The sequence below is a fragment of the Gavia stellata genome, chromosome 10 (assembly GCF_030936135.1).
Source record: "Gavia stellata isolate bGavSte3 chromosome 10, bGavSte3.hap2, whole genome shotgun sequence".
In the NCBI taxonomy this organism is placed as follows: domain Eukaryota; kingdom Metazoa; phylum Chordata; class Aves; order Gaviiformes; family Gaviidae; genus Gavia; species Gavia stellata.
Window position 1 is genome coordinate 30309513 of NC_082603.1, and position 19703 is coordinate 30329215.

Genomic DNA, 19703 nt, shown 5'->3' on the forward strand with positions numbered 1-19703 from the left:
ACAAACAGCCATCATATTCTATAGCCGTTAATAAATAGTTATTGTCTTTACGTTTACAGTTTTGCATACCGATCTCCCCTGGGTTTGGTTATTCTAAATAAAAGGTCCACGCAAAACTATTTAGAATTCTGCTATACAGCCATTTGTTGGTTCAAGATAAACATGTAACATTTGGATCACAAAGTGCATCTGCAGCCAATTAAACTTAAACTACTACTAAATTAACAGCTAACTTTCTCCTATTTTGTTCTTGTAAAGCCCTTCAGAACAACCGAATATTACCACTGCAGTCATCTTCTAGGCTATGAACGAAATATTCAGGATTCCTTTGATGTAAGTCTAAGCTCAGGCATTTTATTTTATATCAGAGATGGCACATTTTGGTAGCTTATCTCAACCAAGACATGTGGGCAGAGCAGCCTGTTAATTTTTCTTTCTTGGCTAAGTCATTTCCACTCAGAACTCCTGGGAAGCTGATACCAACAGACAACTGCCTTTGCTGAGTTATAACCAAAAATGAGCAAGTGAGTATGAACAGTCTTTTCCCCTTTTTTCCAAAGTAGACTGTCACCGTTTCAATAACACTGAGATTTACTTAGTTGTGAAAGGGGTTTTTTCCTATAATGTGTTTAAATGAAATATTTGGGTGGTTTTATTATTTCTTTATGAGTCAGATTTGCTTTGGTTCCTTTTAAGAGAGCCTGATCAAAATGCACTTTAAATCTGCTGCTTTTTCAGATGCCTTTTAAGTTCAAGGAAAAAAGACACAGGATCAAGTATTCATAAAGTTATCATGGATAAATGAGACAGGAAATCTGAAGATGATTTCAAACCACTGGAGGAGTGCAGATTTAGACTGGTCTACCAAATAAGGTGTGGGAAGCAAGGAACTAACATTATTTTAAGATAGACTTGATAAGTCTATGGGAGGGTATGTATATGCGTGCAGGAAAATTCCTCAAGCTAGGAGATTAAGAGATATGAAACCCTGGATATTTGACATATTGGTACATCCAAACAGCTTGAGTTTGCAATTTGTGTGTACCGCATTTGTTCTGTATTGATTCTATGCTTAAGGCCTCCCGCTGCTTATGCAGGAAGTACTTTGTGCCCCTTAATGCAAAGTTTGGATTTATTTTTTTTTCCCACCTTCCTCCGTAGAACTGGAAATAGGCGTCAGCAGGTGACAGGGTATAACAGTGGGGACTGTTCCTTTGTCCAGATTGAAAGGACGTTAACACATTAATGCATTCAGCCCAGTACACAGAGCTGAACAAATATGACACCCATGTTTGGTATTAGGAAATAATTCCCTCCTTCCTTCCCCCAAGAAGTATGTCAGCAACCACAGGAAGGAAAGATGGAGGGGGGTTCTCTCCTTTGGTATAGGGAGCATGGTTGCTTTCCACAATCAGCTGAGAATTTCATGTAACAAAATCTTCCTGTCGTAAAGATCTTGCTATTGCAAAAGACTTCGGTGCCACAGTCAACCTCTTTCTGTGGCCAATTACTGATACGGCTTTCTGAGTCTTACTCTCACTAAGACCTAAAGGTTGCTCTAGGGAAGGGTTGGGAATTCTGTGACCTGTGGTGTGGGAGGAATGTGCACAGCACACCCTGTGGAACCTTCTACAGAGCTGTAGTGAAACCACATGGCCTGATAGTACAAAATTGGGCTTAAAAACTAAGCGATCCTTTCCAGTCCTGCCAGGCTAAAGAAGAGTTCTGACTGGACCTGATATATGCAGAGACAACAACTTGATTCTGTGGACATCTCGATGGGTGCTAGGTATGAATAGTGTTACTCCCAGGCACAAAGCTCCACATGTAATGAGTGTTTCTTGGCTGACTATTAGAAATAGTGTGCACAACTCCGGACACTGATGTTCTGGACACTGTTACTCAGACAGCATGCACCTGACGCAGAGAAGGGTTACAGGAGGAACTGGGGGACAGACAGCTGTCCTAGGAAAGGGGACCATAAGTTCAGATTGGTGAATCTAGACAAGTGAAAATTGTAAGGGATATAATTCATGCTGAGAAGTAGCAGGAGGGAAGGGGTGTAAGACAGGGTGCATGGCTGACGCAAGGACAAATCAGTATGAACTCATCACAGTTCTATTCAAACAGGAAAATTAAGCCTTTTTGACATCCCTCTCACTCCTCCATGGCTCATCCCAAATTCTGCAACTAAGATCACCTGGTTTCTGCAATTGTTTCTTCTCTCTACATGTTCCTCTCTTTGCTCTCCAGTACTTCTAGTTCTTACCTTTGACATTTTTCCAAACTAGCTGCTCCCTAGCTCTATCTTGCCAGGCTGTCATTTCTGCTCTGTCCTCCATCCTTTAAACATGCCTTGCTGTCTCATCCGTGATGCTCTCAGCAGTGGCGAGGCAGCTGGGGGAAGACGTCATTGCTGCTTATTGAACTAATTGTAATTGCTTGCTAAGGCTTGCATTCCCTTCCACTCCTGGTCCTGAAGTATGCTCATGGTCTGTTCTGTCACAGACCAGCTCTGTGGGGTCCCAATCATCTTTATACAAACTGTGTGTACAAATGTGTAATAAACAAGTCTCTGATCCTGGGCTGGTGCCTGTAAGCATCCCCATGTAACGACGAGTTCAGGATTTAGCCCACAGAAACCAAAATGCTTATTTGAATCTAATAGTAGTGAAAACATAACTAGCAGTCTGGGTTTGGAATGATTTATAAATGCATTTAAAATACAGATGTGGTGGGAAAAGTGGGGGGGTTCATTCTCATCTATTACAAGTGCTCCTTTCCTGACATTTCCATAGTATCCTGGCTTAGTTTCAGTTGTGTTTTAGATGATCTGCCAACATGTATTTACTAGCTGATTGCAGAGACTCAGTGCATGGAGATTTTGTGTGAATGACAGCAGAATGTGGGCTTGTGTATGAAAGATGAACAGGAAAGAAATGCTTGGAGAGAAAGTGTGGGGCAAACTGAAATTATAGGGTGGTAGCCTTGAAAGTGTAAAACTATAAAGTGGACTGGTTAACAATAGTGATTAAAAACCAACAGGAAAATTAGCTCAACTTAAGTTTTCTTCTAGCAATACTGCAGAAGAACTCTGATTTAAAAACATATAAACTAAAGGTAAATTAAGAATAACTATATCAAGGAGATCCAGAGATGTGTCACTTTTTGCCTAGTGGGTCTTACCTTCTTATGCACCTGTTGTTCTTTGGCTGAATGAGCTTTCACATGTTTGCGCAGAGAGCTGGGGTCGGTGTAGCGTTTGGAGCAGCCAGGAATCTGACAGGCATAGGGTTTCTGTAAACGTGAGGAAAGGGAAAAGATTTCATATTCCTCTGAATCTCTACGATCGGCATACAGAGCTCTGAAGGATGGCCGTTTCTGTGAAACACAGTGTTAAGCCTGAGCTGTTTGCTCTGTTTGCCGTTTCCAGATTTTCTCTGTCTCCTCTACATACACAAGCCAGACATGATGCAAACAGAAGAACCATATTGACTCCTCTGATTTTGCACTCCATGCAGGCACTGAGAGCATTTGACACATCTATACTCTGTCATGTTGGATATTCATTACTGGGCTGAATTAAATGCTAATGAGATGTAACTGGATGGGTTTTGAGAGCATTACTATTTTCCTAGCCTTTAGAGCAGAGAAAATGATCATGAGATCACCCAGTATAATTATAAATACAGAAGCTCTTGTTTTGAGTTCTGTTCTATATGCAGCAGAGCAAAACCTGTGGCATAGCACACACTTGGTTTCCTTCATACCTTGTTCCTGCTTTGAATAACAACAGCAATGTCTTTCTTTTTATACCTCCTAACCAAACAACCTGCATAAAACATTAACATCTGAGCAAATCAATACAGAAAGAAAAATTTACTATTGTTGATTTTGTTGGGAAGACCTTTCCAGCTGATTTTGGCATGCGGCAGAGCTTGCCACTTCTATGTGGCACAGTATGAGCACTCTTTCCTGGGAAAACCATCTGTTTCTGGGCAGGCAGTTCCAGTACACTCTTCTCATAGGTAAACAAAAAAATAAAGGAATAAGCATGCACCAATTTAATGGCTGATTCTGGAGTCCTAATGACTGAAAGCCTCACCAAGTTCTTCTCTTAGTTATGCCTACTCCCAACAAATGAAACACTTCTCTGTTACCGTACAACCTCCAAATGAATGTGCAATTACTAAGTTGAACAAAGGGACTCTGGCACTTGTTATTAAGTAACCACTGACTTAAGTGATAGCAAAATAGTGCTGCATGTCAAAGCTCACGAAGTTTTAAAGTTGAGCAGAACATTCCTTTCTTCTCTGTCTTCTTGCCTCACCTGTCAACATTACCTTAGCCTTCTCACTTGGACTAGTAAGTCCTTTCGGTGTCTTCCCAAAGACAGAAAACTGGTTTGTCATGACTCAGTGTCACATTCCTTAATCCCCTTGGTTTCAGAAAGAGGATGCACAAAAGGGAAAAAAACCCACTGATTTTGGGAGAAGTGACTGTGAGGTCCTTTAAACAAGTTGCTCTACCCTTGAGGAGTGATGACATGCCCTTTTTACCACAAGGACAGATATGTTCCCTTTGTTCTGCTTCTACCCAGCAGAGGGATCTACTTCCAGATGATTTAGTAGAGATTCGATCAAACTAGCATACACCAGTAAGTCTCTGAAATGATTTACAGATTCTCCTTTTGGAGAAGATAAATGATGGAGTGACCTACGTTGAGAAACTTTAAAACCAGTTCCAAATGCACTCAGTAAGCAATAAGCAGTCTATATAAACCCCTTTTCTTTGTAAGTACCTCCAGAGGATAAGTATTGCTGCCCTGTCCAGCCAGCAGGAAATTTCTCAAGGAATAATAGAATCATTCACCAATTCATGACCTTACAGGCTAACACAGCACTTACCCAGAAAGTTACAGGGCAAAGCAGATTTATTGAGGGTGTCTGGAACACAGAGAACTGACACCTGAGGAAAAACTATGGAAAACTTTAACAAATCCCTTAGCAGAAAAACTAGCAGAGTATTTTTCAAGTCATTGATGTCATTCAAATTAGTGATAGAATCATTCAACTTAGTGATAGGGAAACTAGATGAAAATCTGACTACCCTTAAAAAGGTTCACGGCTGTTTGCTTTGACATTCCAGGCAGCTATTTCTCCACTGAGCTAATGCAACGTGCACTCTTTACAGTAGCACCATCCTGTAGCTCTGTGATTTTTCACGTTCACATAAGCACACTATACACTAAGCTAAACCATCGGACTTCAATTAAACCAGGTAAGCGGAAGTTAGTTACTGTGTTGTAGGACCACAGAAACAGTTTTAAAGAACGAGCAACAGAATAGCACGGAGGATGTTTTTAGACATTGAAGAAAGTTAGTAGAAAATGATTACTGTACCTTTTTCCTGATTTATGAGCATTTCAGATAATAAAGACAGAAATAAAGAGAGAAGAAAAGAAAATAGAAAGTTAAGAGATTTGTCTTCAGTAATGCACAGATCAACAGATATAAGAATTTTTGCTTATTTTGGTAACATTTGAATTCTCTTTCAAAACTAATAAATGGCATTCCATTTGTGACTTTGGCTAATAAAAAATATATATCTATTAGATTCAAGCAGTTACATTTCAAAACTGTGCACCCAATTTAGTCTATCCACTTTCAAAAGAGATGCATTTTATAACTAATTACAAATTCAAATATCTCAGGTTGACTTTCAAATAAATAAAACATTGTTATTGTAAGTGTGCTTTGGTTTGGAAAATGTGACTGACTCGCTTCTCTGACTTGTTTGTTTTTGCAAGGCATAATGTACATTAGACATTCCTTAATGCTGCACTGTCTGAAATGTGTAACTGCTTAAAAAGTAAATATCAATTAAACTCAAAAGTTCTGCCCCATAAACACTTGGCCAAACATTAAACCATATATTCACTTCTTTGAAAAAGACAAAGGAACAACTCTGCCTGTTATTCTTTACAAGCTGAGGACTTAACTGGTCTACAAAGTTGCCTACTTACTGTCTTTCCCCATAATATGGTGATTTAATTTTATTGTAGCCTGAGACACTAGACAGGCTCCCATCTTCTCTGCAAGACAAGTGAGAAGACTTGTAGTGGTGAGCCAGAATCTACTAACTGTACATAACAAAACAATTTGTTTCTTACAGTTAATTCTGATGGTGGGTACTTAACAAATTCTATACAGTTATAAGACAGATGTGTCTTCACCTTTACAAAATTATGTCCAAAACTGAGATGCATTTACCTTCCACTGAGATGTCTGAACTGCTTTTGCATTCGTTCAGAACAGACTTTATTGAAGCAACACAGGATAGGAAGCAAGACAATGACACACATTTAGCACAGCAGCAATGACTCAGCTTTCACTCATACTATACCTTATTCTGCTGCTGCCTCCTTTTACTGGAACAAGAACAATGGGAGAGTTTGCCGAGTAACTTATTCCTGAGTAACCTATTCTTGAGTAACTTATTCCTCAGCATGAGTAAGACAGCTGAATTTGCCTTTCTGTGATCAAGACTTTTTAATTTCTCAAAGCACATACAATTCAAAACAAAAGGACAGTTGCCTATAGCTGCGTTTTCTGAGACGCTCCTCATGAAAAGGAGAAGTCACCCTCCAGTTGCAGAACAGATTGTGTACAAGGATCATTGGAAAACTCAGTGCAACTCTCAGTATGAAATCATGCTTACGGTATCCAGGTGTGTTCGCTGATGCTTTGCTCGGTCGCTGGAGTTGCTGAAAGCTTTCTGGCAGCCAGGATGCTGACACAGGTATGGCTTCTCCCCAGTATGACTCCGGAGGTGAATCTTAAGGTTCTCAAGCCTAGAAAATGCCTTGTTGCACCCTTCAAACTGAAAAACGTCATAAAAAATCGTTGTAAAGTACTATTAAATAAACCATGTGCAGCCACAATGAGAACAGTGTAAGATCCAAGTTGGACATGCAATAAATCAACCAACATTCAAACATCTGTTGAAATTTATGGATGAAACACAACATTTTGTGCTGTTCATTTAATCTGTCACTGAAGACATGATGTGTAGCTCAATAATAATACAAGGGTTATAAATATCTCACACGTTCTGTCTGAAGTACTGAACGCTTAAAGACATGGTGTCAGAACAGAAAATTTAAAGAAAGAACAAGTGTTCTGATGAGTTCTCTTAGATGCTAATTGGCACAGGAACCACTGTGGGCAATAACAATTAGCTGCTACAGACACAGAGCAAGAGAAGCTATTTGTGGTGGCTAAGAACCTGGTTTCAGATGTCTGAAATACTATACACTGGAGCAGATGAGCATGGACTATTAAGAGAGGGCCTGATCCATTTGAAGATCAGTCCAAAGGAACTCTGCTGTTATTCTGCACCCTTTTCTTTACCAGCCGTATCATTCAGATCTGTTCTCAGCATTTATACAACCAGTAACCTGAGCAATTCTGACTTCTTAAGCACCCGTTTCATTAGAGAACTCAGTAATAAAACGCTGCATAGCATTCATAACAAAAGTCACTGTTTCAAATTAAATCTGAATAAATAAATAATTAAAATTTCCAGCTACTAGGCCAAGGGAAAGGTGTTTTGCATTGCTCACTGGTAAGTTTCAGTGTTACAGACAACAGGCGATGGCAGTGGAGGCACTGTCTCTAAGATGGGCTTTGGGAATTAACTCAGGTGAGCACAAATACATGCATATGCACATTCACGCACCAGCAAACCCATAAAATGCGCTCAGATACTTACGCATGTGCACAAATACTTCTGTGCACACGTACTCATGTGTGGTGGTGCGCATATACTTTGTGCACTCTGCATTGCAGCCTCATGGCACTGCAGATCTTCTAGTGTCTCTATACAGGTAAAACTCTGGCTCCTCTATGGTTCGAGATCTCAAAGAACATATTTGGTAAACACAACCCAATTCACCTTCATATCAACACTACCAACAATTTTGAAAGAAGGTAGGTGTGTCTTAAAACCACTATTTCTAGAAGCCAGATTTTTTGTACGATTCTTGCTCATAAGGAGTGAAAACCTGACCCTCACAAAATTAGTGAGTGCTTTGTCACTTCCTTCTGCTGAGTCAGGATTTTGTTCAGCAGCTTTCCATTCACTACCTGTGGTTCCTCAGATGGCACCACCGAAATTACAGTCTTGCCAATCCCTGTCACTTTCTATTTGTTATGCACACACCTCTTGCGTGCAAGCTTCTGACTCCGCTGTTGCATCCAGCATTGCAGGCAGAGGGATGGAAAGGGAGAGCAGATGCAGATGGAGCCTAAAAGATGCCATAAACTAGAGGCACCTGATCTGCTGGTGCCTGACAAAGGCAATTTTAACTACTGATGGACAAAGGTCCACCACATCCTGCTCAGACCAGTGTGTTTTAAGCATCTCAACACAGTGAACAAAGTGATCTGGATTCTCAAGGCAGCACTTCATTTTGCAGGCTGTGTTCTGTCTTTGGGTGCAGATCAGCTCTGCACACTACAAATTAGGCACACCAATGCACTCCAACACACAGGCACCCACACAGAGGGTTTCCTGGCAGACTGCAAACTTCCGCCTTTCCCCACCACTCATACATGAACGGATCACGACGGCTTTTACTGCGCTAAATATTTCACTCCCTGGGCAGATATTTAATCTGTCTGAATGGCATATTTGGGTCTATGTGTGCAGACAACTATCTGATATGTATATATTTCCACCTTTCCCCATCACAACTATCGTAATAGACCCACAGAGTCACATGGAGACATGCAGTCTACGGCTTCAGAAGTTTGGTTTTTGGCCATGACTCCCCTCTGAACACTTGAACTGGTGTAGGGATGCAGGGGAGTTTTGGAAGTGACCAAGCCACGAAGGCTTAAAAAGAAACAAACTTTCTTTGTAATCACCACTAAACGTCTGGCAAGGATTCAGAACGAAGCAATCTGAAATGTGCAAATATGCTGAATTCCATGAAAAATAAAGCAGAGTTTGGCAAATCTGTAGTTCTCCTAAGACATTCCATAAAGCCAGTCTCTGGCAAATGGAGTTAATGTTCTGAGGTCCTAAAGATTGCTTGTTTCCACTTTGTTCCCCAACTCCCTCTCCTCCCTTCCCTCCACTCCCTCCCCTCCCCTCCCTTCCCCTGTCCTGTCCTGTCCTGTCCTGTCCTCTCCTCTCCTCTCCTCTCCTCTCCTCTCCTCTTGCTACCTTTCTTCAGTCTCCTTTGATTAGTGTTGTGTCCACAGTGTTGTATCATCCCCTTTGAACTAATATCCCTTTCATTTTCAGTTCAATAGACCAGCTCTTCTCAGTTTTACTCACCGATATATAACCACAAGGTAGGGTGAGAATCAGACCCAGAGCCTAGAAAATTATTTTGCAGCTCAGCTCTGCAACCTCATTCACCCAAATCCCAGGTGTTGTGGGACCACACTTTTCCCTTCAGTTGTTCATGCTATCCCCCGATGTGTGCCATCCCTTCTCCCCTACCTGAGCAGACTCTCCCCTGACTGTCATGAGTCCCTTCTACGTACTCCACTCCCCTCTCTAAAGGAGTTTCGGGTTCTCGCGTACAGGCATCAGAAACCTAGCCCAGAAGGACATTATATAGCAACGTTCCTTGTTGCTGGGTCCTTGGGACACTTTATACCTTGTTGGCACCAGAATCACTACAGTGACACTCCACAACCTGAACCTTCTTGTCTCCATGTTGTCTCAGGCATGGAAAACCTGTTAAGAAGTAATTTCTCAGCTATTCAGTCACGCATGGAGGATCTTGTGCCTCAGAATGGTTTTCTAATGGATTACCAGTCTTCAGCTCCGTATCTACAGCCTAATGCAAAGTAGGAAAGTATGCAGAATAATCCAAACTAATTAAAGGTCCAGCTCCATTCTCATTGATGTCAGTAGCAAAAATGCCAGTGGCAAATGTCCTAAAACATTTAAACACAAGTTTAATTTAAAACACATGAAAGCACATATGTTTAAGGGTTTGCTGGATGCTGGATCGGGACTTCAGGAAGAGAAGGAACAGGCCCTACCATAAATGTTCAGAGCTACAATGTAAGCAGCAACACTCAAATAGGGGCTTATTACACTCTTACTGTGGTCAACAGCCTTTTTTTGGTACTAACACATAATCCAAAGGTTTAACACCTTCAGCAGTAAGGTTCCTCCATCACCACATATGTCTGGACTTTAAGGGCTTTTCTTATTTATATTGTAATTTCCTAATTTGTATTATTTATATTATCCAGCTCTATTAAGCTGGATAACAGATAGTGGGGACAGTCGCAATGCTGTGATAAATTCATTCAAAACACATAAGGTGGGACAGTACACCAGCAAAGAGAATGATATGACTCCAGCACTCATATTTTCAAGGAGGCAGGGTTGCTAAAGGTAGGGTTGGCTAAATAGGAAGAAAATCAATGGAGAAGGAGAGAAGGGCGAGAACCTTGCTGGCAAGTGATGAGAAGAAGGGAAGGTGATGTACAAAGGTGAAGGTGAAAGGCCTGAGAGGAAGGGAGGGAGGAAAGGAGCTGGTGCAAAGAGCTGACAAGCATGGGGCTGAGAGAATCCACTCAGAGCTGCGGAAAGGTCTCCACTTTGAAGGACTCCAGAAAATCCTATTTCAGGTCTGTTATTTCTTGCTGGATCTGCTGACTGTGGCCCTTGCAGTTTTTCCCTACAAGTCCACATGTGGAGACAGCACTGGTGAGACCCAGCTTCCCCAAAGCCGAAGTGTCTCGCTCCTGTACAGTTGTACAAGGACAAGATAACTTCATATGGTTGCTGAGGAAGCTGTGTTAGGATGACTTCATAAGATAATTCTTGGGCTTCATTGCTACTCACCAACACTTTTAACCCTTCCACCTACCCTTGCTACTTGAACTGTATTTATATTTATATACACACCAAATAAAACTACTCCTGGATAAATGGGGTGCTCATTCTCCTTCTCAAAAAACCTCCAGGAAGATCCATCAATCCCAGAAGTGTCTCAGTTTCAACTACAAAGAACAAATGTTCAATTTCCAAAGGGCTTTAGGATGGTAAGAGCTATTTGATCAACTGAGAAGGCCACTTACAGTATCTCCCAGACATCTGGCTCCAATCTGTCACTGCTTAATCCTACAATCTTAAACATTTTGTTGACGTTTGATGCCTGGGATAACTGTAACAAACGCTGCATGATCCTCAAAGTCTGTAAATGTCAACAGAGCTCTTAAACAAGTTCATCAATAAAAATAATAATTATGTTGCAATTACTACTTTTGTCTTTATTGTGAGATTGTTAATGTGTGCTTCAGACACTGCTATGCTACACACATCTGAGCACAGACACAAAACAATGCCACATGATTACAGTAAAGAGCATGATGCAATTATTGGATTTTATAACTACTGCTGCTTCTAGAATAGGGCTTCTACCAGGAAAAAATATGTTTAGAAATTTACGGGACTAAATTAGCTCACTACCATATGGAAATACATATGTTATCTTTATTTTACACTAAAATCTCACTGGAGTGTAACTGCTGCAGTATCATGCATTTAAAAGGCATATTTATGAAAACACTAAATTATCTCACAGTGATCTAAACACATCGCAATTTTCCTAACAAAACAATTTAATCTAATAACTGTAATTGCTTAAAATGTTTTTTCTTTGCTTCCACATTATACTTTGAGTGCACCTGAGAATGTTGCCATGCAGAAATAACAGCATATGCCCAAGAGGGTTTATATTATCAAATGTTTACCATTTTCATAAGCATATTTAATCACAGTCATGTCTACAATATCTGTCAGTGGTACAGATCAGAAGAAATAAACTATAAACTAAACAGCTCAGACCATAAGGTAAAGCAATAACTGACATCGTCTTAGGAAATGAGTTATGACTGAAAAAGAGAAGCCTTCACAGTTGTAGTGCTAAATAGGTCCAGTGTGCCATTAGAGAAAGCTCATTAATATACACCTCTGCTCTCTGCTGCAAGATCAGTTAAACAAGCTGCCTTTTATTTATAGACCTAAAAGGGAAAGAGCAGGTCATATTGGCTGCTGACATCTCAGACAGCCTACAGATGGAAAACCCAAAACATTTCATTCCAAAGCATTTAATACTATCAATAGGAAATCTTATGTCTGGTCAAAACATCTACAAGCCTTGTGAACATTGTGAAACGTTCTTTCTTCCCAACTGATTACAAAATTGGGAAAATTTTATTGAAAAGCATGTTATGAGAAAAAGGATCCTGTGAGGATATGTATCCCTTATGGAGGGGAGGAAATAGTCACACCACTCTTTAAATAGCATCAATGTTTTATAGCACACTAAGTCTAATGTTGGGGACATGGCAGGAGGCATATGAGGCTCCAAACTGTTATGAATGTCAGTAACTTAAGCACATGAGTTGGTTCACCCAACACAAGAATCAAAATATCTGATTTGGTGCTTTGTTTTTTCTAGTGAACTCCTGATCGGATTAATTTTTAATTCTCTACTGTAGCTGCAATGTAAAGCCCTGATCCTGCAAATACTTGCTCATGAGTAACATGACTCATGCAAGGAGTTTTATTACACTCAGCAGAACTATTTGTGTACATAAAAAGCAACCCATAGGACTGAGCTCTCAACTGCCTAAAGAATATAGCCAGTTTACAGATGTAAATTGTTAGAAGCTGCTTTTTTCCCTTTGTGGTAACAAAATAATGGAAGATACCTGTAACAGAAAAAGGATCTGCCAGTTTCTATGGGGTTTTTTGAAGCCTGAACAATTTACGTTTTCAAAGTGACACTTCTACATGATATTTCATTTGAGTACTGGGAAAAATTGCTTGAACTTGTTTTATTATTTGTATTACAAAAAAGCATTTAGGGCTTTAGCCAGACCGTTGTACAATTGCTGGTGAAGAAGAGGTAAAAAGGTTCAGAACAGGAAAAAGAAAAAATTTAGAAAAGTAAGCCACAGTATAAATGCAATACGTCCTTGATGTTGTTGGGTTTTAGGGTAATTACAGCCAACCATTTGACATCAACACATTGTACGTCAGCAGTTCATTTTTCTTTATGCTATTAGACAGGTTGCACATTTCCTAATTAACTTGAAACTGGGAAATACTAATACACTGAAAAACCTGGAGGAGGTGTTTGATCAGTATACGTCACTGAATTAAACAAGATTTTGGGCTGTCTCTTTTATTTCAATTTTATGAATTTTATAAGCCCCTAAGTCCACATTCCTGAACCCCCCTCTGGCAGTACCAGGAGTTACGGGTGCCCAAGGAATGCAGACCTGGCCCACGCAAGGCGTAACAACAGACTCATTTAAGTCATGAGGCTTTCAACAGCAACCAGGTCTGATTCTGCACGCGAGGTGATTTCCACACACAAACAGACTTCTCCGACTGCAAAATCCAGCCACCTGCCTGCCAACATCCCCTGAGATGGGATTCCTCCGCCCTCACTGCACTGTCGAAAAAATGAACAGCCTCGTTGTTTGAGCTCCCTGAGTACCTGGGGAACAGCAGGTCTGCCCAGCATGAGGTCGGCAGCTAAGAGACTTCAGTGGGACGCATCCTGCTTGGTAGGTGCCTGTCCCTCTCCCATTACTACAGAGGCAGCCTAGATTTGGCTACTGGGTTTTGTTTTTTAAAGATAGTTTTACTTGTGTTCCAGAGTATACCTGGCATTAAATGTGAGTTTTGCCCATCATCTCTCAAGGTTTGCTGTCATACCAAGTGCAGAAGACCAGCTCATCAGGACAGGCACTGAGTCTCACTCTGTCTCTAAGTAGCACTGGCATGTTTTGTCTTTCAGAAGTCTTGCTCACCTAATCGTAAATTACCATTTGTCAAGAAAGGGGTGAATGTTGTTCAAAGCACTGAAATATTCACCGATTTACTTCTTCTAGTACCCGTAGGTCAGACACTTCAGTGAGCATTTCAGTGAGCAAACAGAGCTTTCCATACGTTTTCCAGCAAAACCCAAAATACCTGGGAAACTCTCAGAGCATCCTCTCATTTTCACAAGACCCCATTGCTAGTCTTAGAATTCTTTTTAGTAATACTTCTTTAATGAAGTAGAAGGATAAACATTTGTCAAAACAGGGGTACTTGCATTTATTTGCTGCAACATATGAGAATGAACCAGGAAAGCTGGAGATATCTTACTATCAGCAGCATGACAGCCACAAATTTTGCCATAAGGTTTTGCTAAATATGTCATTTGGAAACCAAACAATTTTTTGAAACCTCATCACAGCTGGACTGAATGCAGTATTATGGCTTCCAGGCAAAAATAACATTGCATGGAGCAACACTGTAAAAAACAAAATGCAAAATTCATACAGTCATGTAATAAGCAAAGAAGACACCCCTCCCGACATCTACATGTCGGTCCCTTTATTTCCTCATATGTAATTGGGAAACTATTATTTATTTGGGATTTTTTGAATAGCTTGCAAGCTATTTGAAATTAAAGGACATCACACAATCTGAGATTTGCTGCTCCAGTATCTGAAGCCAGATCTGCTTGTTTTGGGGACAAAATTAAGATTGAACAAAATCAATTAAAAACCCTCTCCAGCTGTGCCAGCAAAGAACCACAAATAAAATTAAAATGCTTCCCTACAGTTCTTTTAGATTTTTTTAACAAAAATATAGTTTACTACACATACTTCAACACTTTGTTCCTCTGGATCAGTAAGTCATTGTCTTACCTCACTTTCCAAGGAAACATTTCAATTCCAGTTTGCATCTAACGTTATCACCTATTTATATCCATCTCAGCTGAAACTTTACTGAAATTCTGTCCTACGCTCTTGCTTATATCTTTGCATTTTGGCCCACATTTTAGTCACATCTTTAAATAACAGACTATGCTCTTGGTCTGGGAGGCCAGTTACACTGCAAACAATTCTGTACAGAATGCATTTCACTGCCATGCAAGATGGAATAGGCACTCCTAATTTACTTACAGGTGTAAGAGTTTACAAGTTTGGAGAGAAGAATTAATTTGCTTAAGATAATGAATGCAGCCCCAGGACAAGGAGAGAATCCATTTATGTAGACTAACCAGTGGGGGGGGGGGGGGAATAAAGAGAGGACAACAGCAAGAAGGAAATAAAAGTCATTACAAAAAGAAAAAAATAAACCTTCCCAAAACTTATGGCTGATTAGCATAGCGTAGCATCTTAAAAGGCCAAAATACCACATGTGTGGCATGTTACAAAAGAAGATTAAAATAAAGGAAAAAATATCCAGAGAACCATGAAGTCTCAAAACATCTGGAGTTTTATAGTAACAAGGAGGAAAAAATCAAAAACATAATTGAAAAAAGTCCACTGCGATACATTATTGTACAATGAAGCTTAATGGAATTGAAAGGAGAAGAGATGAAAAGGCAAAAGGGGGGGGGGGAGAAATAAAAGAAACAAGAAAAGGCATTTATATTTTAAAGATGTCACTGAGGGTTTTTATCCCACTTATTAAAAATTACACACCCTGCTTCTGTAAGCTGTTCCTGTAACGTGTTGAGCGCTCTCTTTCAGCGTAGGACATTCATGCATGCTGGGGAATTCATCAACCCTTTTGTACCCAGTGTAGGGGCACTTTTCACTCCTGATTCTTTGAGGGACATCTGCAAAGAGAATGGCAGAAAAACTGCCTGTCCTGGTTTACATTCTGAATCCAGTGGGAGATTTGAAGAGAGGCAGGACAAACATGTAAATTAAAAATGTTTGCTAAAAACAATGCACACATTCAGGAATTAAGCAAACAATCTTAAGCTGTTACATTGGCATGAGACACTAGAATCAACTGTAATTGAAATACTCTGAATGTATTCACTAACAAACACTTATATGGAAAAGTGAAATGAAAAACTTCCCTCTTTTTTCGTATTTTTCTCTTTTTTTAATGACCCAGTAAAGGAAGAGTAAGATCTGCGCATAGTCCAGTCTGCCTTTATAACGTGCCAACAGTGTGTCTATAAACAGGAAGGGTTTCCAATGCACCACAGGCATGAACATCCTGGATCAGGTCTGTGCTCTGTCTGTCCCCAGTCACACGAAAATTTGAGACAAGCGTGTGCCAAACCCCGCCTGTAACAAATATGGTGTAATCTGGCAACAGTGAGTGTCCACCCTAACTTCCTACTCATCCCCCAGACTACTTGGTTTTTTTTAATCCTGGGAAACCCAGCTCGTATCTTTGTCAAGACCAATAAATAAATATGTTTTACAGTCATAGCTTGTCACATGTCATTGCAGCTAACAAAGTGGCTCCTGTCCCTGGCAGATCAAACAGAGGAGGATCCTGTGGGTGAAAACTGATCTACAGTTGGAAATTGCTGGCTACAGCTAACTAAACTAGTCAACCACAACCAAATTCTCTCTTAGAAAAGATGAAAATTACCAGCAAGGTAACCCTCCACTCACCTATGTGTTTTTTGTTGTAAATACAACTTTTTGTATGTGGTTCAACATAGATCACTAATTTTCCTCACAAAATCTGTTTCACAAAGTGGATAGCTTTATTGCTGGGGTTTTTTCCTGTTTCAGATGGGGTGGTTGTTTTTTTCCTAAAAGGTATTGTCTGTCTCATACTCTACCTGTATTCATTTCCGCATGCACATAATGGACCTCTTCTATCAAACTGTTTTTTCTAAAGATCAGTTAAGAAGAATAAAGTATCCCTGCAAATTAACAACAAGTTGCATGCAATTTTCAACACTGAATGAATCTTTGCACAACGTGATGAGAAGGACACACAAATTTGTCCAAGGTTCTTCTTGGCAAGGGAGTAGACAAACGGGTGGAATTTTCCCGCTCATCTAGGCTCTTGTTCTCTTCTATGCCATGCTGGGCCAATTTGATTAACCAAAAATGAAGAGTGGGCTTCAGCCTGTAATCCAAGGAAGGCAAGGGATCTGCTCAGATGTATGTGATTATGCCCAACGCTTCCTCGCATGTGTACAGCTGAGCTCTGGCAAGGAGCCCTACAAGAGCTGCTGGTGAATCACCAGGAAAGAGAGATTGTGCAATGTGCTGGGAGCTTGTTATCATCTCAGGGTTGGTTACTTTATTCTGCTTTCCCTTGTGCCCTGCTTGTGGAGCAGAACCTCAAGAGACACGGCTCCCTCCTTCACCCACTGACCTGTTCCAGCCGCACTACACCAGAATCCCACAGGGTGACTTTACACTGGAAGAGCTAGAGGGTAACAACATGGAGAAGAATAATCTTCCCTTTCTGAGGAAATTCTCCTCATTTTACCCAAAATCGTTAATTTTAGTCTTGCAGTGTTTTCATTTCATCTTGCTTCGCCATGTTCATTACATGAAGGAAAATCTGTGAGATGTATTCCTAGGAAAATGGCTTCAGGATCTCACCTGTTTTAAAGGAAGTCAGTTTTCTGGCTTTGGCAAAATCAAATCAGTGTCTAGGCTTGGTTAGGCACTGCGTTGTTGGAAGAGCCAAGTTTTAGAGTTTGGAAACACAATTCTCTTCTTGCACTTCGTAAATGACTACCATGCTGCAGCAATGGTCCATACCTAAGCTTCTTCACTCTGGCAAATGCTATATAATGTGATGCCTTCTGTTAGAGGCTGAGCTCACTCCTATTACCTCACACTTCCATGCGCGAAGTACATGTGCTTCAACCGTTACAGTGGCTGATGCACACCAACCTGTGAAGTGATTATATTGGATTCTGGGCCTAAGCCTCCAAAGGAGATGTTAAATCAAGATTTTGCTAACAAACACCCCAAAGTCCATTGCTACTTTTCACTCACTGACTTACTACATCCTAGCACACTGAACTAGTAAGGGTAGTTAGGATCTTCACCAAACCCTGCTCCAGTTTTAAGTGGCAGAGTTGCTTTCTGAAGTCTATTGTGAAGATGAGCTCTCTGCTGAAGAGCAGACGGCATGGCAGCAGTGCCAGGTCCCTTCATTTTCTATAGCACTGTGGGATCCTTTGGATAAAAGGCAGTATAGCAATGTTCTTTTCTGAATAGCACTTAATGTTTTCCCACAGTCTTATTGTTTACAGGGAGTTTAGCAAGTCACTTCACTAATTTAAAATAGATTGTATCCCACATGGGTGGATAACAATAACACATATTGGTGAATCATATGGCTTTCAAATGATATGTATGAAAAAGAAGTGCTACACATATTGTCTGAAATTTTATTGTGTGAAACCACAGCACTTAGCTCCCTACCAGCTGTGTCAACAATTCAGTGTAATAAACTAATACAATTGTAGAATAACAGCAAGGTTAGCTGTGAAAAAAATGAAAGGCCAAGATTAAAAAGAAATGCAACGTGAAAATGTAAATGAACACAGATGAACACCAATTCAGGTGGGAATAACGAGCCTTGCAAATGATGTGACCTCACGAAATTTAGATTCCATGGTTAAAGGTTGCCATCTAAAAGCCTAAGAGGAAAAGGGATTATATGGATGAAATGTTTTTTAAAAGGGAAGAAGAGCAGGTTTTGATATCTGAGGAAACGGGTATGTTACACTTAGATTGTACAACCACTGCAAAAGCATCCTATCTTACTACAAACTACATATGCAGGGTCAGCTTTAAAATGAAAGAACAGTAAGAATCCTTCCTGGACTTTGCTTCCTAGGTTCAGATCAGCCTCATATCCGTGCCGACTCGTTCATACGAGCGGCTTTACACACATGACGTAGCTCCCGAGGAGGACGCTGCCAAAGGACATTCCTGACATACTTGACCAATAACAGCCTATGTACAGGAATGGCTGAATGAGCCAGGCTCAAATAACAAAGGTTTCACATTGAGCTGTCTCACATAATTTTTAATATGCTGCTAAATAAATAAATAAATAAATAACTGAATAAAAGACATTTTCTAAGATAATATTTTGAGGGAAAACTGGAAATGGAACTCAACGGAAATAGGTTTTAAATTGAAATGTTGAACTGTAGCCCAGAAATGACAAGAAAATTAAATCTCTTTTTTTCCTGAACCCCAATAAAAAAGTCTTAAACACTCTCGGTAGACCACAGTTTTGAAAGAAATGAAATTATGTTATTGTCATGCATGATTATCCAACATTTAGAAGGTATCTGCAAGGTTTTCCTGAGAGTTATACCTCCATCCCATAACTGAGCAGGAAACCACAATCACTTCTGTACCTTACGTGAAGGACTTTGAAATAAAAGTGCCTCAAAATCAAATATAAGCAGCTTTCAACATGTGCATTTAATCTTCCTAGGTTAAGAAACACCCTGTGGCCACCACACTAAAGAACTGAAAACGTAAATTGAAGAAATTATATCCATATGATTAAGTAAGATTCTTAAAGGGAAACATGTTGTTAAGTACTTCATTGAGAATAAAATGAAATGCAGTAAAATAGAAGCTATTTGGAATAAATCACTGACGCACATGCTTTCTATGCAAAATGGCAGCGTTCAGCTCTGAGTGGACATCTGGAGCAAATTAGCATTATGTTGAGAATAATATAAAATTAAAACATTTAGTTTCAGCTTCTAAAATTAAATCTAAAATCAGAGACCAATGTTGTGTTTGACAGCTCGCCTTGTGACTCTGATAGCAAGAGTTTATTTTGTTTTTAAAGTTCTTTATGCCTCCTATCACTGTTCTCGGAGCCCTGACACTCCCAGATACTAT

At 40.1% G+C, this 19703-nt stretch overlaps 1 protein-coding gene across 1 annotated transcript in view; it reads right to left on the minus strand.

The window, feature by feature from the left end:
* The window catches only part of GLIS1 (GLIS family zinc finger 1), a 208549-nt gene that overhangs the window by 35425 nt on the left and 153421 nt on the right, over positions 1–19703 (minus strand). The window contains 2 exon segments of the mRNA XM_059822134.1: positions 3187–3297; positions 6721–6882. Of these exon segments, the coding sequence (XP_059678117.1) occupies positions 3187–3297; positions 6721–6882 (273 nt within the window).